The 22,822-nt window shown below is 47.5% G+C and overlaps 1 protein-coding gene across 1 annotated transcript; it reads right to left on the reverse strand.

The window, feature by feature from the left end:
• Window positions 1-3,161: 3,161 nt before the first annotated feature.
• Window positions 3,162-11,496, reverse strand: GFI1 (growth factor independent 1 transcriptional repressor). Its single transcript, XM_007468537.1, has 6 exons — window positions 11,328-11,496; window positions 10,843-11,025; window positions 8,730-9,211; window positions 8,471-8,608; window positions 7,256-7,421; window positions 3,162-4,551 (listed from the first exon to the last, which is right to left on the reverse strand). Exons 1-6 carry the CDS (start codon window positions 11,440-11,442, stop codon window positions 4,373-4,375), a joined length of 1,263 nt encoding a protein of 420 aa, XP_007468599.1. The 5' UTR covers window positions 11,443-11,496; the 3' UTR covers window positions 3,162-4,372.
• Window positions 11,497-22,822: the final 11,326 nt, after the last annotated feature.

Genomic DNA, 22,822 nt, shown 5'->3' on the forward strand with positions numbered 1-22,822 from the left:
ACAGGAGAATACATAATTAGTCACCAAGTATTCATACAATGAATTCTATATGCAGCAGTTAAAATAACTGAACAAAACTGCATGTACCAACGTGGATAAATCTCAAAAAACAAAGTGTTGAGGGAAAAAAAGCAAGGTGCAAAAGGATATATACACTATGACACCATTTATATTAAGTTAAAATATGCTAAACAGTATTACATGTTGTTTATGAGAATATGTATAAGTAAAGGTATAAAAATATTCACGGTGATGATAGTGTGCCAGTTTTGGTATAGTGGATGCCTCTGATGAGACAGGAAAGGGATAAACATATTCCAGAAGTTATTCAACCATGTCTGTAATATTTTATTTTAAAAATAAAGTCTGAAGTAAATATGGCAGAACAATATGTAAACTGACATTTATTGTATTAGTCTTTTTAATTTCCCATATGCTTGATATGTTTCAGTTAAAAAGTGAATAACTTTAAAATAAAACTTCAGAATAGACTTCATCTTAATGGATGATAAAATCCCTAATAACTACTAAGATTTCAATAAAATTTAACCATAAAATGGTCAAAATTCTCATTGTGAAACATAAATATTTCCATTTTAAGCAAACATGTGTCTACACTATCAATCAATAAATAAGAGCTATCTAGACATAAATTGATAGCAGGGTAAAAAATACATAAACATACACACACGTGGGTAGACTGGAAATGAGCACTAAAAAATTAACATAAGCTTGGAAGCTAGAAGGGTTTGGGATGAAATTCCTTTTTAAAAAACAAAAATTGACTCAATGAATGAAATGTTGAATAAACGTTAAGGAACAAGTGTATTATGTACTTCCTGAAAAGTTGTTACTTTAGAAATCATATAGCAGCAGAGATTTAAATAGTGCTCTAGAAATACACAGTAAAAAGTAGTCAAGTCCTTTTCGGCCTTCCTCTCAATTCATTTCTTTCTGTTAAATGATCAGGTTAAACAAGCAGGCACACAACAAAATGACACAGGTCAAATCACTATCGACACTTCAATAGAAAAACAAAATCACTATCGACACCCAATTTTCAAGGGCAATGGCACTCAAGAACTCACCCAGTGATACTTTGCTATGCCTTTAATTAAGGCGGGGCTTTTAAAGCTCAATTGTTCCATTCGTGTCTCAAATCAATCAGATGAATTTCACCTTTTACGTGGCCTGAATCCTGATAGCTCGGCACACTTGATAGGTAATTTAATCATCTGTGGTGTAGATGAACGCAAACTCAAATTAGCTACTGAAAGAGTTGGTCTTCTCTGAGATAGCTGTGCTTTTCCACTTTTATGCAAGAGCTGAGCTTCACCAACTGGCTAGCTGGAGGTGTTATTAAAAATTTAGTGAAAGAAACAAAGGTGTGCTCTGGTGTCTCTTGTTACCCTTTCTACTGTTACTCCAGTGGACAAAAGGCATAGGGCCTGCCTCATGAATAATGTGACATGGAATATTCACATGTATTTTTAATGGAGTCAAGTAATAACATTAAGAGAGATATTTGCAATCTTCAAATTTCACACGGTAACAGGCGCAGTAATTTGTTTTGATTCTGAACTGAGGATATCAGGATATTTTTTTTTCCAAAAAAAGCACACTATTAACATCAAAATTAAAATTCCACATTTATAGCATAAATAGGAATTATGAAAATGGACCAAAGTTCTAAAAGTCACAAGGGTAGAGCAGGACAGGGCAGCCAACTAGATTTCAATCAGTTCTACTTACCCCCCAATGTAACTTCTTTACTTTTCAAACCAAGTTGGAAATAATCAACCAATGTGCACAGTGAATCCTTTGAGAAGGTCATTTTGTGATCTTTATTCACTGGGAACTTTGTTTCCCAGGACACTAGAAAGAGCTTCCTGGATGCTGCAACTGTTCACCCAACAGTTCTGGAAAATCACCTTAAACTGCCTTATAGAGTGAACAAATTTCAATTTTGAATGAGAGTAAACTGACATGTAAAGACACGGTGTTGAAAACCAAGCAAGGATAGCCGAACACCGAGATTTGGAGAGACCGGAGAAAAGCATGCTCAAAGCCAGGGAGAGTCCTATGTGTTCTATTTGCTTCCTTGGCCCTCAAGCAATTTCTCTTCCCTTTGTGCTGGAGAGAGCAGAGCCAGCCAGGATGAAGCAGGAGTTTATTTTCTCTGCTTATTCACTTACCACTTCAGCAAATATTTATTGATCTCCTACTGTGTGACAGGCATTGTTCTGGGAGCTGAAGATTCAGCAGTGACCAAATATATAAAGCTCCACAGGACACTGTGTTCACTGCTGTATCCCTAGCACCTAGAACAGTGCCAGGCACATACTCGGCGCTCAATCAATATGGGTGAAATTGATTTGAACAGAAATGGACAAGCTGCTGATGGTCACCATGGGCTGTGCAATACCTTGGCTGGGTATTAGAAAGAGTACAGGTAGTTGGGATTTAGGCCAGGACCTTATTCTGGTTTCATTCTTTTAAAGGACTGATTTATGCCAGAAATTCCCAAAGGTGGGATAGAGCCAGAAATAACCCAGATGCCAATTTTACTGCCCCTCATCAGTCTTCAGATTTATAACTTGCCTTAGGTGAGGCAGCTAATCAGTCTCAGATATTTTCTTTCCCCTCTGTCTCCAGAGAATCAAAGTAGTCAGGTTTGGATTGTGATGATAGAACCATATCTTCATTTTATGGTGAAGGAAACCAGTATCGGGAAGGTCAAAGGATTTGCCCAAGTCACATGGTATGTTGGTGACAGAGTCGTGACTAAGACTCAGTCTCTAGACCTAAGGCTCGTAACGCCTTTATTCATCTGGGAGCCTTCTGGCCTGTTTAAAAACAAAAACAAAAAACCTGAACCTCTCAGAATAAAAAGCCCATATACATGTAGGACATCAGAGACTCGGCAAGGTAGGAACGTACTTTTGTATCCCTAGTTCTTCTGCTAAGAAAGAAGGAGCTCAGGCACAGAAGAAGAGAAAAAAGCACATGAAAACCAGAGCAATTGGATTTTACTCTCTTCCGGATGTTGGCTTGTCTGCTTTACTTTTATACTCTGCTCCAGTTTCCTTCAGTGCCAACTGCCCCTAGAGACCAAAACGAAGTTCTTTCCCAAATTCCCTGTCTAAATGAAAAGCAATATGTAAGAGTCTTAATACTTTATTAACTTAAAACACCACTCTAATAAATACGTATTAACAAACATAATGCACTCCAGAAGATCTAAAAACATTTACAAACTTCATCATAGTAAAAACACCACTTGTTTTTCCTCTGTGGTATGCATGGAGGGTTCAAAGAGTTGAAGACAGAGCCTTCACGTGCCTGCTAGCTTAGACATCTTAAAAATATCAGCTTAACAATAAAAAAACGGAATATACACAAAAATCTTTGAAGTATCTGTTCAGCTATTTTTCATTTACGTTTGATAAAATCCAAACAGTCAGAAGGGAAGTTTCAAGATTCTGTTTTACCTTCTCAGAATTCCTTTGGTGGGGGAGGGAGAATAGACCCAGCTACTTGGAGTTGCGGGGCAGAGGCAGACAGAGACTTTACTCTCTGGCTCCCCAGTACCTAACATAGGACCTGAAACATGGTAACTGGTGGTCAATAGACATTTGCTGAATGAATGGATGACAATCTTGTCCAAAGGCATTGCTCTGTGCTTCCACCTCTTCTGAAGAAGCCTTCACAGGCCTCCTGGAGGGCGGACGGCTAATCTCTTCTCCTCACCAAGCCGACTTTTCTTCTGCTCCTTCTTGGGGCAGGATCCACAGTGTGTCTTGTAATTTCAAAAGTATGAAATTCCTTTCCCAAATCAGTTTCTGAACCAGTCTCCAAGTGGAAGAAACGATTCCTCCAACCTTTATAGGCAGCACCCAACAAAAAAGGGGTCAAAAAACTCCCCGGAAGGAAAACAATAAAATAACACTCATTCTTCATTCCAGATAAAAACATTGATACGTTTACCTTGTAAATGATGATTCCTCCTATTCCACACAAGTATCTGGGGTAGGTCAGGAGGAGGAGGGAGGAAACCTGAAGGACCTTCCTATCTGTAGAACAGGGCTGGGAATAGGAAGGACTGTGAGGCCCAGTATTTAATATGATTGCCTCTCCACTTGGAGTCTTCAGATGTAGAGGAGCCTATTGGGTGAGTCCCATACCCAGGCAGTCATTTGGTTCCCACTCCAGGCTGGAATTTCAAAAGGTAACTTATCCCCTCTGGCGGCTCCAGGGAGAAAAGGGAAGGGGGATCACCCTGGTGGGATCTGCGGAAGTGGCTGGTGGCAAGTGGGGAGGCTGCCCTCCGTAGTGTTGCCTGCGTAACTGCGCCTGCAGCCGGCCAAGGCGCTCACTTGAGCCCATGCTGTGTCTCCCGGTGCCGCCTGAGGTCCACCTTCCTCTGGAAGCCCTTTCCACACAGGTCGCAGCCGAAGGGCTTGAAGCCTGTGTGCTTGCGGCTGTGGGTGATGAGGTTGGAGCTCTGGCTGAATGCCTTGCCACACACCTGGCACTTGTGGGGCTTCTCACCTACAGAGATGGAAAGGGGAGGGGAGGAAGCATGAGTCTATGATAGAGCTAGAGGGGACTCACTGTGACCCGCAAGCTCTTGGCAGCGGCTGGCTGCACCACAGTCTAGGGCCTCTGAGCAGCTTGGAGGGTGCCGTGTGTGGCAGTGCAAGTCCCGGGAAGCCAGGGGTGCACCAGGCGAAAGGGAGACTCTCTGGGTGGGGGTTCCCAGCCAGAGGCCTCAAACCGTTTCCTGCTAAACGGAAACAACAAAGGCCACGTGCCCTCCCCAGACACACAGCTGAATCCGCCCTGGGAGGACTCCCTTGGCTTTAGAAGTAGAGAGCTCCCACAGCAGATGTTCAGCGCAAGGGGCCAAGGGGCCGGGGTGCTGTCTTTCAAACCATGTGACTCTGCTCTAATTGAGAGGAAGTTTTCAAATCTGAGTTTCCAAGTGGGGGTTGGTTTGTATGGACCAGTGAGACTGTCTTCTTTCTTGCTCTTGGAGGACAACAGGATGTATTTGAAAGCATGGGCATTTCTAGAAGTCTTATTTAAAAAAAATCCACAACTGGGTCACAAAGTATTTCTTAAGGCAGCTGATCCTTTTCTATCTTGACTTTACTCTCTTTTTACGAGGTTAATCACAGGATTCTTTATATACCAGCAACCCTTCACCATAGATTAATAAATAGCAGATAGGCTTCCCTGGTGGCGCAGTGGTTAAGAATCCACCTGCCAATGCAGGGGACACGGGTTCAAGCCCTGGTCCGGGAAGATCCCACATGCCGTGGAGCAACTAAGTCCATGTGCCACAACTACTGAGCCTGCGCTCCAGAGCCCGCAAGCCACAACTCCTGAAGCCCGGGCGCCTAGAGCCCGTGCTCCGCAACAAGAGAAGCCACCGCAATGAGAAGCCCACACACCGCTACGAAGAGCAGCCCCCGCTCGCTGCAACTAGAGAAAGCCCGTCCACAGCAACGAAGACCCAACGCAGCCAAAAATAAATAAATAAAATAAAGTACCTTTAAATAAGTAACAGAAAAGGGTTTGTTTTCCCCCCAATTCATATGCTGTTTAACATTTGGGAAAGTAGCATGATTTTCCAAATAGCCTCAGCATGGCATTATAGTTGGGGTTTGGCCTTGGAAAAAATGCAAAATAGATGAAGTCTGTTTTTGAGGAACCCTCTGTTCCTCTTGCTGTACCCCTTTCTATCTTTGTGCTTCAGATTTCCTTGATAAGGAACCAATCATCAAAACTTATCCTATCCCTTAGGTCAAATAAATCTGAGAAACGAATTCTAGCTATAATGTAAATGTTTGATAAGGGCTTAATGTTTCATTCAGTCAAGATCCTAGTTGCATTTTGGTGAGCGTCTTGAACACCTTTACTCAAAAGGAGCGAGTTGCATGGAAATTTCAGGCAAGAGAGCATGATTAAAGTAGGATATTTTTCTAGGTTTTCTGATGGGGGCATTTACACTGCCCAAGCATATTTGTAAACATCAACGGTGATTGTTTGGATCACACTGCAATTTGTTTTAAGTCAGTATTCATCTTCTAAAATAAAATAAAATTCTGGATCTTGTGTAAATGTCTTGTTGACTATTAAAGAGAGTGCTCCTGGCATTAAACCTGCTACCTACACACAATCAAAATATTAGAGAAAGAGTTCAGGATTGGAAGCCAGAGCATTCCACAGCCCTATGATTTACTCTCAGTCTGACCTTTGGTAAATCATTCCATCTCTCTGAGTTTCAGGATGGTAAGAGCAGCTCCTTCTACTATATGTGACTGCAGTAAGAATCAAATGAAGAGATAGATTTGAAAGCACTTTGTACATTATAAAGCAACATAATGGGTAAAGACTTATCATTGTTATGACAAACTTGCTGATATTTTGAAAAGGGCAATAAGTGAATAGAAGCTTTCTATATCCACCAATCCCCTTGGCTTTGAAAATAGAATATAATAAACAGTGGTCAACAGGATAGACATTTGAGAGCAGACAGACCTGAATTCAAGTCCTGGCTTTGCCACTTGCTAGCAATATGACCCTGGGCAGGTGCCTCACTTTTCTCATCTCTAAAATGGGGATAAGTAGACTTTACCTCCCTGAGTTGTTGTGAGCATAAAATGAGATAATGCATTTTAAAAGCACTTAGCAGAAAAAGCCTAGTACTAGTTACCATTTTTTCCCTTGCTCTGTCAGAATAAGCCGTCAGACTCCAAAAAATGCAGCCAAGAGGTCACACATAAGACCCTCCCCCAAAAGGCTGGATGGTAGCCCTAGAGAAAGTCTCAATCTCTAGGTAAACATTTAGAGCAACACTCTGAGAGGACCCTGGAGCTTCATATTTCACCTAGAGCAGGCAGCAGTTGGAGCAGCTGCTAAACTAGAGGAAAATATTCTTTGCAAGGATAGAAAACTTGCAGCTGACCTGCTGAGTGGTTCTTCAGATATAACCCCCAGTCAAAGCCTCTCTGGGGAGAACCATGTATGTAAATGAACCTAAGAGAATCTGTGCCTCTTGTTTTGTTTTTTTTTTAACACACATGCAGTGATTAACTCCATCTGGAAGGCCATTTCCACCACTCATTCTGGGGCAAGAATATCACAAAGAAGGTGAATTATGTTGGCCTCAGGGAGAAAAACAATGACCTCCACCCCCCTTTCCACCCCTCAACAGGTGTTTCCTACAAGCCGAGGGCCTTCAGCTCACCAGTGTGGATGAAGGTGTGTTTCTTCATGTCTGATTTCTGGTGGAACCTCTTGCCACAGTACTGACAGGGGTAGGGCCGGGTGTCTGAGTGGATGAGCAGGTGTGTGGACAGTGTAGATGACCTCTTGAAGCTCTTGCCACAGATCTTACAGTCAAAGCTCCGTTCCTGTGGAGAGAAAGGTGATTACTATTGCAATGGTCTAGGCTGCCATTCTCCTCACCACCAACCTGACACTAAAATCCCCAAAGCTAGGGCTCTCCCTTCCTTCAGACTCCCCTTCCCCATAGCCTGCCCCATTATCCTCTCTCCTCCCATTTATTTCCAACCTCCACCCTTCCCACCCATATCCTCTACCCCTTTAACACTTTTTCAACCCAAACACTTTTCAGCCACAAACTTCCACACCCCTTGGCCAAAACGTATCCCCACCCTGCTTTTTTGACACCAATTTACAAACACTTCTCCACCCTCCTCAACAGAAGGCTTAGACCTCAGTCACTTGAGAGGCTCCTCCCCCCTCCCCCAAGCCAGTGTGGATGTTGAAGGAGAGGGGAGAATACACTTTTTAGTAAATAGGTCTCTGTAAGTAAGCATTCTTCTGTCACAGTCACTTGTGAACTTATTTGCCTATCTACGTAGCCTCTATCTCTCAGCTAAACTGTAATCTCTGTGAGGGTATCCTGTCAGGGACCTGGTGTGTTACTGGATTCTCATGTACCTGGCACCTGGAAGTTGAGCAACAAATATTTATAAGTGAATAACTGAAAGAACAGAGGGACAAATACTGGATGCTCTAAATGAGCTGAGATTCCTCATCTTCAGTCAGGAGGGGTCAATGCAGATTAAGTGACGGCCATTTGGTGAAAAGAAAGAGGCCAAGAAACAGCGCTAATAAATCTGACATATCCGCTGCAAGAGTGCATACAAGCCCTTCTCAAACCCAAAGTAATGATGGGGATCACATTCTGGAGTCTCACAATGATGTGATACCAAACTCCAGGGCTGCCTCGAGCCCTGAGCCGGCAACCACGCACCTTTCCCTGCACGCCTACGTCTGAGCAAGGGGACGTGGCAGAGGAGACTGGGGGCAGTCGGGTTAAGTCCAAGGAGAAAGGTGCCAGGCGGAGAGCGGTCGGTGCTGCACAAAGAAGCAGAAGATGCCGGAACGCGAAAACCTGAGCAGGGCGGCGCGCGGCCATGCGTCCCGCGCTTACCTGCGAGTGCACGGCTTTGTGCTGCTCCAGGCTCACCGCGTGCCCGAAGGTCTTGCCGCATATCTCGCACGCAAAGGGTCTCGTGCCGCTGTGGGACCTGCGCACGTGCACCTCGAGCCCGTGCGGTGTGGAGAACACCTGAGGCGGGTGGGGCCGGGGAGAGGGCCGCTGAGAGGGGCCGAGGGGCGCGGACGCTGGCTGGGCGCGGGGCGGGGGCGCGGGCGCGGGACCGCTAAAGCCAGGCGCGAGGGAGCCTCACCTTGCTGCACTTGATGCACTTGTAGGCGCCGCCGCCCATTAGCAGGCGGGTGCACAGCAGCTCCGACTCCACCTTGACGCCGGTGCCCTTGTCGCCGTGCAGCCCGTGGCCGCTCTCCGGGTACAGTCCGCCGGTCGCCGGCCTCTCGTACAGTCCTGCCGCCGCGGGCCCAAAGTCGCGGTAGAGCCCCAGGCCCGCGCCGCCGGCAGCTCCGCCTCCTGCGCTGCCTCCCCCGGGTGCCCCGGCCCCCGCGCCGCCAGCAGCCCGGTCCCGGCCGTACAGTGCCGCGGGGTGGCCTGGCTCCGGAGCGCGCTCGCAGAAGAGGCCCAGGCCGGCGCCGCGCTCCAGGGCCGCGCACGGCCTGTAGCTCTGCACCAGGTGCCGCAGGTCGGAACCCGCCAGACCGCTCCACGAGTACGGCTTGAAGGGCAGGGGGAAGGGCTGAACTTCGTCCAGCGAGGGGCACACCGACTTCTCCGAGGCTGTGGAGGCACAAGAGGGTGTCCGGTTAGGTCAGGCCTGAGACCCGGCGGTGTCGGCCAGTCGGTGTGTCTGCGAAGTGCCAGGCACCCAGCCCTTGTGCAGCACTCGGTGCGCCAGGCCTCTCGCTGCGTGCCAGGGAAGCCCCCAGGCTCAAACGCCGGCCGGGTCCCTGGGGCCTCGAGGACCATTGAAGGCGACAAGGCAGCACACAGAAACTTTTCTGTCTGGACCAGCACATCTGGCGGCCCCATAAAGACGCGCCACGCTTCAAAAATGCTCCGAGCAGAGCGGAGCTGCGCGGGAGGAGAAAGCGGCGGCCGTTCCGGCCCTGGACCGAGCCTGTGGGCAGAGGGCCCAGCTCCGTCGCTCTCCCGGCCCCTACGTGTTCCTGCTCCGTCTTTTTTCTGTCCCGGAGTCGGGAAGGAGGGAGGCAGTGAGGACCAATAAAATGCGGCCCGGCCTATCCGAGACATAGCTGTCTGGGAAAAAACAAAAATCAAAAAACGGGAAGGCGTTAACATTTCTCAAAGTTATTAAATACCCAATGCAGGTAGCCAGGGCCAGTGGGAAGGGGGCTCGGGCTTGCTAAATACTCCCTATTCCCAGTCCTGTCATAATTTGACAGAGGGGAAAAAAAAATCCCACGAATTTCTTAGAGGAATGATTTACAATTTAAGGTTTAGTCACCACCTGCCAGACAAACAGCTTTCCGAATTCGCGGCCTTCTGCACCCCAACCCATGCGAATTTTGCTAAAACCAAATACCAATATATACTTTTCCCTAAATGCATACGGATTTACAAATCTGTTCACACACACCGCAGACTCCAGTCCAGGCTAGCCGCTTCAATGAGAAGCTGCATTTCGAGTTTCCGTCGGAGATTCCGGCGGTGCCCAGTCCTTGGGCTGCGGTGTCCTGCACAGCCAAGAAGGACCCTCGGGTCGCCGGCTCCCAGACGCACTCTCTTTAGCCAAGTCGACGCACTGAGTGTGGGACGGGGTTGGGGGTATCTTTTAAAACTAGTAAGTTAAATCTGGAAATAACCGGCCCTTGGCAGAATCCCGCTGTTCTGTGCTCTCCATTCCCCACCGCCGGAACCCGAGACTCGCTCCCACCCAACATGTAGTCGGTTTGCGCGAAGCTCGATTGCTGGCTGGAAATGAAACCAACGGGCTGGTCCCCAAAGCCGGGCCAACCTGGCAGAACGAAAAATGAAATAGGCCCCCAATCCGCGCCTGCGAAGACCTAGCGGGGGTCCGAGATTTTCGTCCCGTACCAGTCCTTCCCGCTTGGCGCCCAGCTCTGCCAGGCCCAACGCCGCGGCAGCGAGCTTAATTTTTAAAGGCAACGACACTTTTCTCTCAGACTGCCCAGGTCTCCGTTTGAGACTTGGGGGTCTGGATTCTGGGATCCCAGCACAGCCTGGGATCCAAGCAGCCGACCCCGCGAGCAGGCTGTCCCTGTCCCAGAGAAGCCGATGCCTCCCCGCGGGGCCCAAGAACAAGCTCCCTCCTCTCGGAAAGACTCTCCGCCATCCATTTGGCATTTCTGTGCCCAAAGCCGCTCCGGTTCATTCCTCAACACTGGGTCTCTGCCGCCCGGGCCCCAGAGCTCCCAACGGGTCCCTACCTGGAGACACAGAAGGCGACGGAGGCCTCCAGAAGTCCTCAAACTCCGAGCTCCGATCGCAGACGCTGCCTTCACAGCTGCCGGGGGACGTGGAGGCTCTGTCGGGGGCTTCGGTCAGCTGAGATTCGGGGGACAAACGGCCCCGGGGCTCCGCCTTCGCCCCGCCTGTGCTCGAGGTGCTGTCTGCGGAGAGGAGGCAGGATAGGGGCTCAGGTTGGGTCTGGATGGGCCCGATGGTTCTGAAGCGGCACCTGGGCTCCCTCAGCTCTCCCCAGACCCGGCCGGAACCCTCCCGGATCCAAGCGCGGGAGCAGAGAGGCTTTGGCACCTAGGCGACAAGCCCCGAAGGAACCTGAAAGGTAGGTAACAAAAAAGGCAGCAAAGGGGCTTCGGGACCGCCCTTCCCGGTTCCTGGGGGATGGTGTGGCGGACACAGAGTCTATGGCCCCGGGAGCGGCCCCGCCCGGCCCGCGCACGCCCCGCACCTGCTCCGCCTGGCGCCAGTACATTCTCCAGGCGGAGGGAATAGTCGGGTCCCGGGGAGCGCGGCTGGTGGTAACTGTGAGCCTTTTTGCTCTTAACCAGGAACGAACGCGGCATGGTGGTCGGGCGCGCTCCCCACTCTGCTCCAAGGGTCCCTGGAGCCTCCGTCAGCCCACCGTAAGCCCCAGCCAGGCGGACCTGCGAGAGGAGAACCGGGTGGAAACGCGGGTCAGCACGCTCCGGGACCCAGGACTGGGCAGCGGAGTAGAGAGAGTTCGGGCCAGGGAGGAGGGAGGAAAGCCCGCGGGAGGAGGGGCTTGGCCCCGCTGCGCCGCGCTCACCAGGTGGCACTCGGACAGGTGGCGCAAGCCAGCCGCCGCAGCTCAGCGGTAAAACCCGTCCCCGGGCTCAGACTCAGGCCTCTTCCTTCTGCCCTGCCCACGCCCCTCGGCCCCTCCCCTTCCCTAGCAAAACTCGTTTTGGTAATCAAACTCTCCGAAAGCCGAAGTCCCCAACGGGCCAGTTACCCCAACTCGACCACACACTGCCTGTCTGGATCCGCTCTTGGGCTGGGGAGAAAGGCGTAGACGCGCGGACCAATTTAGGGCGGGGGAGGGTGGAATGTGTCGATGGTCGCGGACCGGGTTGAGGCAAAGAACCAAGCCCTCCAAGAGCCGGATACAGACTGTAGTGAAAGGGGGTCAGGGGGCAGACGCCTCCGGCTGATTGAGGGGCGGGGTCGGGGGGACTGCATCAGAAGGACTGGGGGAAGCAAAGGCCGGAGAAAGAAGGCAGGAAGGTAGGGAAGCAGGTGGCAGAGGACAAATCAAGCCCCGGGAAGAACTCGCTTCCCGGTGATCTTGATCGCCCCTCACTTGTGCCCCACGCGGGGAATAACTTGGCCCGGAGACGCGGGTGCGGAGGGAACAGGCAGGGGTCGGCGCAAAACACACCAGACCTTGGAGACCTAACCTCGGAAACAAAGTCCTGGGAAAAAGCACTTTCCGTTCTGCTCACCAAAAGCCTCGCCCTGGGGAAGTCGAGCCGGGTTCGCGCGCTGCGGCTGTGAAACGCGCGGTGTGCTGGAGTCCGCAGAGAATCAACCGTTTAGAGGACGCGGGAGAGCGCAGGCTGCTCTGGCAGCAGCTAGAGAGTCGGGATCGGGGCGCGGGTCTGGGAGGGAGCTAGCTGCCCGCTACGCCGCTCTCATTAACCCCCCAATCAGTTCACCTAATCCCGGGGTCGAAACCTGAGCCCGGCGGGGAGGCGGGGCAGCGCCTACGGCCTTTCCTGGGGCTCGCTCCGGGGGCGGGACCTGGCGGGCTAGGAGGTTTGGGGAAAACGAATCTGCCTTTCTCTCTGGGTGAAGGCGATGGGGGACGGGTTCAAATGCGAGCTGCAGGCTCTTCGGGCACCGCAGCTCTCGGTTGTCTTGGTTATTTCAGAAACAAGGGCCCTGGGGATCCCGGGTCCGGGAAGGACCCCTCATCTTTGAGCTTAGCGCGACTTATTCTGCCAGACTAGGTACCGTGCGGCTCCCAGAGCAAGATGCAGGACAGAGTCTAAGTCTACAGGTTGGCGCTCTGGAATCAACACGAGTTCTCGCTCCACGTCCCACTGTGTCCCCTTCCCCGGAGGAGGAATGGACAGGCTTGAGAGAAAAGACCGCTGGGACATGTAGCTGAGTCTGAAGGGACGTTTCCCGTGTCCTAAACGCCAGAAGGCCCCTAGGATTGAGGGTGTTGCCCTCCCGTACCCGGGCCGGCCACTAAGGGTCGGGGCTTCAGGAGGCCTCGAGGTGCTCGGCTGCCCTTGGGCGAAGCACTGCCGATTCAGTTTTCCCTGCGCCCCGGCGTGAGCTGCTCCGTCGGCTGTATACTTAGACACCACAAATCCAAAACCAATTTCTTAAACAACCATGAAACTCGGAAGAAAAGGAAAATGGGGTGAAAATGCCCCGAGGGCCCTGCTGCGGTTTGGGTCTGCTTTGGCGCGGAGCGGGACGGGGGCAGGAATGCGGGGGGTGGCGAGCTGTCCCCGCCACCGCTGAGTCTGGACTGACTGGCAAGGAAACGACCTCCCGACTCAGGCCGCAGCCCTGCGCCTCCTTTTCATCCTGGCTGGCTCTGTCCGTTCCTGGGAGGGTGGAATGGGTAGAGGGGTGGCAGGACCAAGGGCTGATCGCGTGGGAAGGCGACCTCTCGCAGCAGCTGGCGCCCGGGGGCGGGGCGGCCTCCTCGGCGCACGCGGGCCAGCCGGGCCTCTCTTCACGGTCAGGGCCTGGGAAGGCGGGAGCTGGAGGCGCAGAGCGGGCAGCCTCCTGAGCCCAAATGCCGCCGCCTCCCCACCAGATGTTACCTTCCCGGTGGATCCCGCTCCTCTGCAGAACCACCAAACCGCCTGGCGTGCGCCCCCTGAGCCAGATCCCCAGCCCCTCCGTGCGGGTCGCGCGGGGACCAAGAGGATAGAACTCTTTTGGTTCCCGAACTGCGGCCGGCAGCGTGTGGGAACCGGCAGCGCCCTCTGGTCGCCCCCGCAGTGCCGATCTCCCGCCAGTTCCTGGGTCCGCCCCCGCTAGGGAGGGAGGCGCAGCGGACCTACCTGCGGGGTCAGGGCGCGGGTATCGCGCTCCGAGAGTTTTCAAACTGAGTTGCTTTCGGGAGAGACCGCGCTGTCTCGCTGTCTCTCTCTCTCTCTCTCTCTCTCTCTCTCTCTCCTTTTTTAATCTTCCGAGCTCAGCCCCCAAAACCACAAGCTTCACTTCCTGAGCGTTAAGGAGTAGCTCGCTTAGCCCTGTCAGACCTGCCCCCCAAGCCCCAGTCGGGCGGCGGGCGCGCTCCCCCTTTGCGCAAGGGTATAGGAGGCGGACGGGGGCCTGGCCTTTATAGCCGCCCTCCCCTGCGGCCCTCCCCGTTTTTTCTCTGCGGGACGGCGGGAGATGGGGAGACCCGGAGGGCCCAAACACCCAGGCACTAGAAATGACTCGAAAGAAAATGAACTATTCTTGGCTCCTGGGAGACTTCCGCAGCGAGAAGTCACAGATTCAGGACACAGATTGACTGGAGCGCAGCGGGTGGGAGCGCCCAGCTCCGAGGAAGCCTCCCCGCCCATCTGGTCCGGGACACCCCCCCACAACCCCGCTGCCTGCTTGGGCTGCGCCGCCCCCGGGTCGGGGCCATGAATCACCCGCCAGCGGTGCCGCCGGCCTGGAGCCCGGCGAGTGGCCGCGGCGTCCGCAGAGCGAAACCTGCCCCGCGGCCCCGAAATAGCTTGTTGTGGAAACACTTCGGGATAAATACGCCCAACAAGGCTGAAAATACCTTGACACCCAATCCCAGAGGTTTGCTCATTTCCCTTCGGATTTAGGTAATGGTTAAATTTGGAAGAGGTGGGCGAGCGCCGAGCCCCCGGCCGAGAGGGCGCAGGCGGCGCGTCCCGCGGGCGCCCGGCTGGGCTGGCCGGCGCGCCCTTCCCACGTAGCGCTCACCCGCGCTGGGCCGGGTCCGCTCGGCCGGCGGCTAATTTCCGGTGGTCGGAGCTACGAAATTAAAGGCCGCGCGGGAGGGAGCGCGCGGGGGCAGCGACGGCGGCTGCTCAGCTGACCCCGCCCTGCCGGGGCAAGCCAGGGAGAGCCGTACCCCAGGCGCGGGCTCTGCCACCGCCTGAGGTCAACCCAGGCACCTAGTCGGGACGCGAGCGGTAAAGCGTCATAAAAGCACTACCCTGCTGATTATTGAAAAGTCATTCTTCGCTGAGATTGAGGGTAGGGGTGGATCTACAGCCTTGTGTCCTGGTGGGCTCGTAGCAAATGTTTGTGGACTGAGTAAATGAATGAATGGCACTAATTAACTAATTAATTGTAGTAGAATAGGAAAAATTAAAACCTCACCCATAAATAAACAAATGCAGCGACCTCCAACGCTAGACTGTATGTCATGATCCATAGAGTGTGGCCTGTGGCGTGTACTTAAAGCCTAAACCCTTTCCTAAGGGGGATGGCTATCGTTATAATTACCTTACTTTCTTAAATGAATTGAGTTAGATTTTGATCACTACTTCCTGCACAATAAATTTCCAGTGTCAGATACCGGGAGAAGGGAGTGGTGTTCCTCCGTTCTTGCAAAATAACTTGCTATTTTTTAGATTAATCCAAAGTTGTCATGCAAAAAAGTCCTTAGAGAATGCTTTTTAAAAATCATTTTTAATTTGCATTGTAAATCTAAAAGTTTGTGGAAAATATTTGACTACTATTGCCGTGCTTCAAGCATGCTTTAATAATTTAGACGTTTTATACAGCAATGACTGCACACCTACTATGTGCCAGGTGCGGGATCATACATGCATCTTAATTGTGTGACTGTGTCCTCCTTACACCACCGTTCATTTGCTTAACATACTCTTTATAAATAAATGCAGAGGTAAGCAATCTTAATCAGAAGGACTACAAATATTGAATTAGCTGAAGGGAAATTAATGTCATTTTGTTAAAATTTCTATTTGTGTGCTTTGTTCTGGCCTAAGGTATAAAAATCTTAAAGCAGTAGAAAACACATCTTTCTTTTTTCCTTATATCTTATGCAACAGGAAAAAAAAGACCAAACAAAATTTTTTTAATGATAAATGGGACCATAGAAAATTTATTATCAGCCAAGTTCTAGAGAAATGGCTGAACCATTTCCTTTGCACATTAGCAAGTTCAAAGTCAAAATTTCTTGTGCTGTGATTGGTTAGTAGTTTAGTGTTGCTGTTTGAAGTCTCAGAAAACATGGGAGACTTTGAAGGGGACAAATAATCACCTTAGAATAAATCCCGTTCATTCAGAGTAAATCTAGTCATCTTGGTTTTTGTTTTTGTTTTTCTTTTTTTTTGCCCTTCACAGCCTCTGAGTTTGCAAAATAAAACTGGGGACTGGGACAGGGACACCCAGAAAGGAGCAGGTGGCCGGGGAATGGCACCGAATTCCCCTTTACATACTTTATGTTATGAGCCATGTGGATGTATTACTAATTCAAATAAATAAATACACATTAAAAATATTCAGCCATTGAGATCAGGTTATGTATCAGGTGCATAGTGTTGGAAAGTGATTCTCACGCTTAGGGGGGACAGAGGAGAAAGGTAAGAAGAGGGACACCCAGAAAGGTTAAGAAAGTTACCAAGGGGCAGCATAGAGCCAGGACTGGAAGTGATGATAGAATGAACCTGACTTCCCACTACTCCAGACTCCCTCTCATTTACCACTAAACGGAGAGTGAGGAGAGTAAGCCCCCCCCCCCGAAAAGTACACTTTTTTAAATCTAGGAAGAATCCCTCCCCCCCAATATTCCTTTGGAACTGGATATAATGGTAAGCAGAATGTAGGCTTGGGGCATAATTTTCTATAAATACTGGTTTTCACAAAAGAGGATGTTAAATTTACTAATTTTGTCAGTAATTTACTAATTATTATTAAATAACAATAATAATGTATCTACAGATGCCAAATAACAAATGACCTTCGTCATATGGCAAACATTTTCAAGCTCTGGCCAGTGGCTCATTTATTTCAAGCAGCATTTCATAGATCAGAATTTCCTTACAACAAAAGATTTGAGACATTTTTAAAAAGAAAATTGTAACAGGATATTACCAGTCTCTTGTTTTTTTCACAAAGCTTTACAGTTACCATCTCTGTTCTATTTGTGGGAGGCACAGGAAAAATGGGTGATCCTGAGGAGGGGTGACGCCTCCATTTCCAGCATACATTTCTGTGATGTTTGCATCATTTGATCCTCACAGCAATGCTATCAGGAGGGGAGAGAGTCTGCACTTTTTGCCGATGGTCATTTGTGGTATCTATCTCTGTTCTGCCAGTTACTAGCCCTGTGACCTTGAACAAATTAGCTCAACTCTCCCAGCCTCAGTTTCTCATCTATAAAGTCAGAGTACCTACCAATCTTGCAAGACCATGGAGCAGTCCTTTGATTTCCACTCTTCACAGGATCCTCTGGGCACCAAGAATGGAAGAATGCTCCCAGTGAAGGTGTCCTAGGTTTAACCTCCTTGTCCCATGTCCTGATTCAATTTGTTCAACTTTGCATAAGTAAACTTTGTGACAGCAATATGCAGGGACTTGGATTTTTTTTTTTTTAAATCAAAGGTCAGGGAAAAAAATGAATCAAGGATCTATTTTCATTTCTAGATATTCTATGGAATTATTTGGGGGAAGTTAAATGAATAACTAACTTGTTTCAGAACTTAGTTTACCCATCTTTAAAACAAGAAATGCCTCCCATGTATCAAATGCCATGAGCTATTGGCTGAGGAGTAGCTGTGGGAGAGATACTGAGAGTAAAATCAATGTTTAATACACACAGTAAAAAGAAAACAAAAAAATCACAGGATGGGACTAGGCATGAGGCTCCTCTGTAAACCAGACAAGAGATTTTGTCTATAAGAAGGTGGTGCTTTATTTTTTAAATATATTTTTTCATTATAAATTATATTAGATACAGTTTGATAAAGAAAGAAAAGAAGAAACCCAAGACAACATTCTAATATTTTTGCTCTGCTTCTTTAAAAAAAAAAAAGTAATCATATCACGGATACAAATGTGTATTCTGTTTTTCCCACTGGATAATATTTCTTTTTTCTATTCTCTTTATTTTTTCAGATTTTCTTTAATTGAACAAAAAACTATTTTATAGTAAAAATTATTTAAATAAAAATTGTAACAATCATGTTCCTTGCTTTTATATTGTCTTTTATCATTCTCAATTGCTATAAAAAGAATTCTATCAAGTAGGTTACTATAATTTACTTAATCATGCCTGTCTTAGTATTTAGTTTGTTTTCATTTTTTACTATTTTAAGTAATGCAGTGATAAGTTTTCTGGCTATAGCTTTGCCCACATTTTAAATTGTTTCTTTAGGATATCTTTCTAAGTGTGGAATTTCTGGATCCAACAATGAATATTTTTTATGGCTCTTGATACATGCCAGAAAAAGTGTTTTGGATAGCATGTTTGTGTAATACACAAGCCAAAAAAATTCATATCACTTAGCAAACAGTTAAAAGATTAAAAAAATCAACTATGGAAAAGTTAGACCTTGATAAAAGACCAGACATAGAACTGGTTTTTATTTTATGCACAAGAAGTATTTGTGAGACAGTGTCCACACCCTGTCATATTGCTATGGTTTTGTTCTCTTGCTATTAAAAAACTATTTAATTTTTGTCTTTGGATTAGCTGTTTTGGTGGGTGAAGTTAGACAGAAATAAGAGATATATATTTTTTCTAAATTATATGAATTCAAGGAATATAAATGCAGAGTGATAACTCCGTGATGCCTTAACTGAAATGTTTGAAATGTTAGGTAATATATTTGTCTCCCTTCCACTCTTATAAGTAGCAGGCTATCAAAATAAAATTCAAATGACACTATAAGTCAGAATAAAATTTGATGGTATCATCATTTATGGAAAGTGGGTAATGCTTTTTTACCAACAGATGCAAAAATTGGGAAATGGGGTAAAAGAGAAATTTGGAGATAAAAAAATTAGTATAAGACTTATGCCATGAGTAAGACCCAATTTTGTATTAATATTCAGAACCTTTTCAAACATGAAGAGAAACACTATTTTCCTTTAATAAACATTTTGGAACCGATATATTTAAATCTTGTCACATTATAAAACATGTTCTATTAGTATCAAAATCTAAATTAAACTTTTACATAAAGGATTTCAAACATCTGAAGAGGGAGGGGCTGTCAGCTTTGGTGTTCAGAGTTCAAATAATAAAATTGTTAACCTCACCACATATATATTTTTACATTGTTCCTAAGAACAGATTGACTGAATAAAGTGTCATCTTATGTGTGGGCTGCATGAAATGACTCTTCATAGAAACATACCCAGCATGAACTTTCATGGAAAAAAAAAGTAGATTTTAGTTGGTGAATGGAAAATGTAACGAGAGAGAAAATGTAAAATTATTTTTCTTTTTTTTTCATCATTTCCTCCAAGATGTTTGGTGATCATTTTACCCTATGTTTACCCCAGATGAGACACTTCACTTTCAAACAGTAAAGCCTATATATTTTAACTTTAAAAAATTACTTATAAAGCATAGCTCTGCTGCAGGGAACGTCTGACCCCATACCTGGAAGCAAGGTGGGAGTTGAGGCTCCTGGAAGACTCAGGCAGGCTGCGAGGCTCAGATCAGGCCTCATGGATATCCCCAGACTCTCCCTGAGAGACAACTCCCTGGGAGGACAGCAGGACCCGTGGTTGGCAGATGCAACCCGCTGGGTGTTCTAGCTCTGCCGCTTACTGGCCTCGTGGAGAAGAGGGAAAGGCTGGGACTTCTCAGAGGCAGACATTAGAGTCGTTTCTATTTCTGCATAAGGACACCAGTGGTTTAAGAAGCCCAGGTTCTGAGAACTAGCAGCTTTTTAAAACCCAACCAAATCTGTTGAGTCCCAATCTTGTCTCTTTCCACCAAACCATACTAATAGTTCCACATCCAGCACAGGGAGCAAAAGCCTTGAGCCAAAAGCCATGTGCTTGTTAGAGCCTTGGGGAGTGATAAGGATGGGGGGGGATCAAGCCGATAACTAAGTTTGATTGGTAGAGGAGAGGGAACGCATTTCCTCACCTCCTGCTGCGACTTGTAACCAAGCCCAGCCCACCTCCGCCTTGCCCCCGGGCATGCTGCTCATCACAAGCCCAGAAACAGCATTAAATGAGTGAGTTGCTGAAAGTAGAATAGCTGTGTGACAGAACACTTGTAAAGTTGATAAAAGAAAATATTAAAACACACTTCCATATCCCACTACCTTAGCTTAACCACTAGTAATATCTTGGAGTGTTTTTTTCTCAATCTTAAAAAAAAAAAACTCTAGGTGTATATTTTGCATGCTATGATCGTGTTGTATAATTGTCCATGTAAGTGATGTGTTATGATTTTATTTATTAACATTTTTCTGGACAATTGGATTGTTTCTTTTTCCCTACTATGAATGATGCTATGATTTTTTTTAAGTGCATTTGGGTTTTTGTGTATATATAATTCTTTCTTTACGATTGATTGCCAGAAACGGAATTACCGCATCAAAGAATAAGGACCTTTTAAAGTTTATGAACACATATTGACAAATTATTTTCCCAAATGAGTATAATAATTACACCTCTGCCAAGAAAAATTATAAAGACCATAGTAACCAAGGAACAGAAGAATGTAGTCATTAAAGGCATGGACTCTGAGCCAGATTTCTACAATCTAGAAATTCTGGCTCTGTCATTTATTAGCCTTAGACAAGTTCCTCAACCTCTCAGTCCCTCAATTTCTTTACCTGTGAACATACTTATAATAATTGCACCTACCTCATAGTTTGTTGCACTGAACAGATTTAACGAGATAATAGATGTAAAGCATCGAGTAGGCATTTATGTAGTGTTAGTTACTGTCACTATATATCAAGCACTATCGAGGCGCCCATTTTCTTTAACCATCCCAATAAACATGCTGTGGAAATAGACTTGAAGAGGTTTGCCTTTCCTAGATCACATGGCCAGAGAAGGACAGGGCCGAGATTCAAACCCAGGCCAGCCTGGCTGCAGACCCTGTAGGTGGACTCTTGGATGTAGGGCCCACAGTGTGGGAGCAGTAGCTTGCATACTCTGGACAATGACCAGGAATTGCCAGGAAGCGTTTTACTACGGATTTCTGACATCCCCCATCAGTCCAACCACCTGAGAGATTCAGGCTCTCAGACCTCATCTCCCACAGGAGGCCTTGGGTTCTGGGCTTTCCAAGATTACTTTCAACTCTCATGGTCTGTGTCTCCATCAAATTGAGTAGTTCATCAAGGCTGGGGCTGGTAGAGAGTGGCAAAGGATCATTGCCTCTTCCTAAAATACTCTTCTTATTAATAAACAAATATTTATTTTGTGTTCCCCTTTCTAAAATATTTTTTAACTCTTCCTGTTGTCAGGTAAGGGCCAATTCAGTGGTAGGGGCCATGAGGTTTCATTTGAGCTTTAATTAAAACACACCCACCACACACACACCGCTGCACATGACCCCCAATCCAGACACATCTGATGAAAGAATGAACAGGGCTTCTGTGCGAATCAGGGATTTGCTTGAGCACTGCATGGTTTCTTTGTTCACTAGTAGAATGTCCTGGTGGCAACAAGGAAACACAAGAGACAGCACCAGAATGAACTCTGACTCAGGATGGTAACCTGCGTGACCAGTGTGGCAGCTGAGTTTAAAAGCAGTCCCTGAGGCCTGAAGGATGGAAAGGCAAGTGCTGGCACAGTTATTCCACAGGAGGATGGGGTTTGTGGATTCACCAGTACAATTCAGTTTAATTCAACAAATATTTAGTGAATACTGGTTGAATGTCATGTACCGTGCCCTATGTGGGGTACAGAGATGGATATGGGGGCCTCTGCTCTCCTTTACCCACCAAGAAGTGACTATAGCAGGGAAGGTAAATAAAAGAGAAAATTAATGAATGAAGAATATTTCCCTCCTACCCCAGGCCTCTGAGATGGCCATTTGGCCTGGCATACAGGGACTTTTTTCTTTTTTTCTTTTTTGGCTGCACTGCACGGCTTGTGGGATTTTAGTTCCCTGACCAGGGATCGAACCTGGGTTCATGGCAGTGAAAACCTGAGTCTTAACCACTGGACCTCCAAGGAATTCCCCAGGGACTTTTCTTTTGACCAGTGTGATAGTTAATTTTTCGTGTCACTTTGACAAAGGGATACCCAGATAGCTGGTAAAACGTTATTTCTGGATGTATCTGTGAGGGTGTTTCCCAAAGAGATTAACATTGCATCAGTAGATAAAGTAAAGAAGATCACACTTAACAATGTGGGCTGGCATCATCCAGTCTATTGAAGGCCCTAATAGAACAAAAAGGTGGTGAGGAAGGGTGAATTCTCCACCCCCCACCCCCCTTCTCTCTCATCTTCTCTTAGCCTTGGACATTGGAATTTCTGGTTTTCAGACCTTCAGCCTTGGACTGGAGTTACACAATCAGCTGCCCTGGTTCTCAGGCATTTAGACACAGACTGAATTATACCACTGGTCTCCTGGTTGTCCAGCTTGCAGATCGTGGCACTTCTTGGCCTCCATAACAGTGTGAGCCAATTCCTATAATAAATTTCCTCATATATATCTAGATATATCCTACTGGTTCTATTTCTCTGGAGAACCATGACGAGTACAACCAGTCAGCCCCATTGCACAGTTTCTGCTAAAGATCTGAAATTAACAAAATACATGAGGCTGGGGTTAGAATTTTGGATCATCAAAATATTCGACCAGTTGTGAAGAATGTGATGTACTTTTTGCACAGACATTTTTCCTTCTGGTTTGGGAAGTATTTTGTAGTTTGGATTGTAGAAAGGCATTTATTTGATTTTGGCATATTCCATGATGCTTGTCTAGCCAAAATTTCTCCATGTTTTTGCTTGGATTCTCTGGGAAAGAGGCAGAGA

The sequence above is a fragment of the Lipotes vexillifer genome, unplaced genomic scaffold, assembly GCF_000442215.2.
Source record: "Lipotes vexillifer unplaced genomic scaffold, Lipotes_vexillifer_v1.1 scaffold490, whole genome shotgun sequence".
NCBI lineage: Eukaryota > Metazoa > Chordata > Mammalia > Artiodactyla > Lipotidae > Lipotes > Lipotes vexillifer.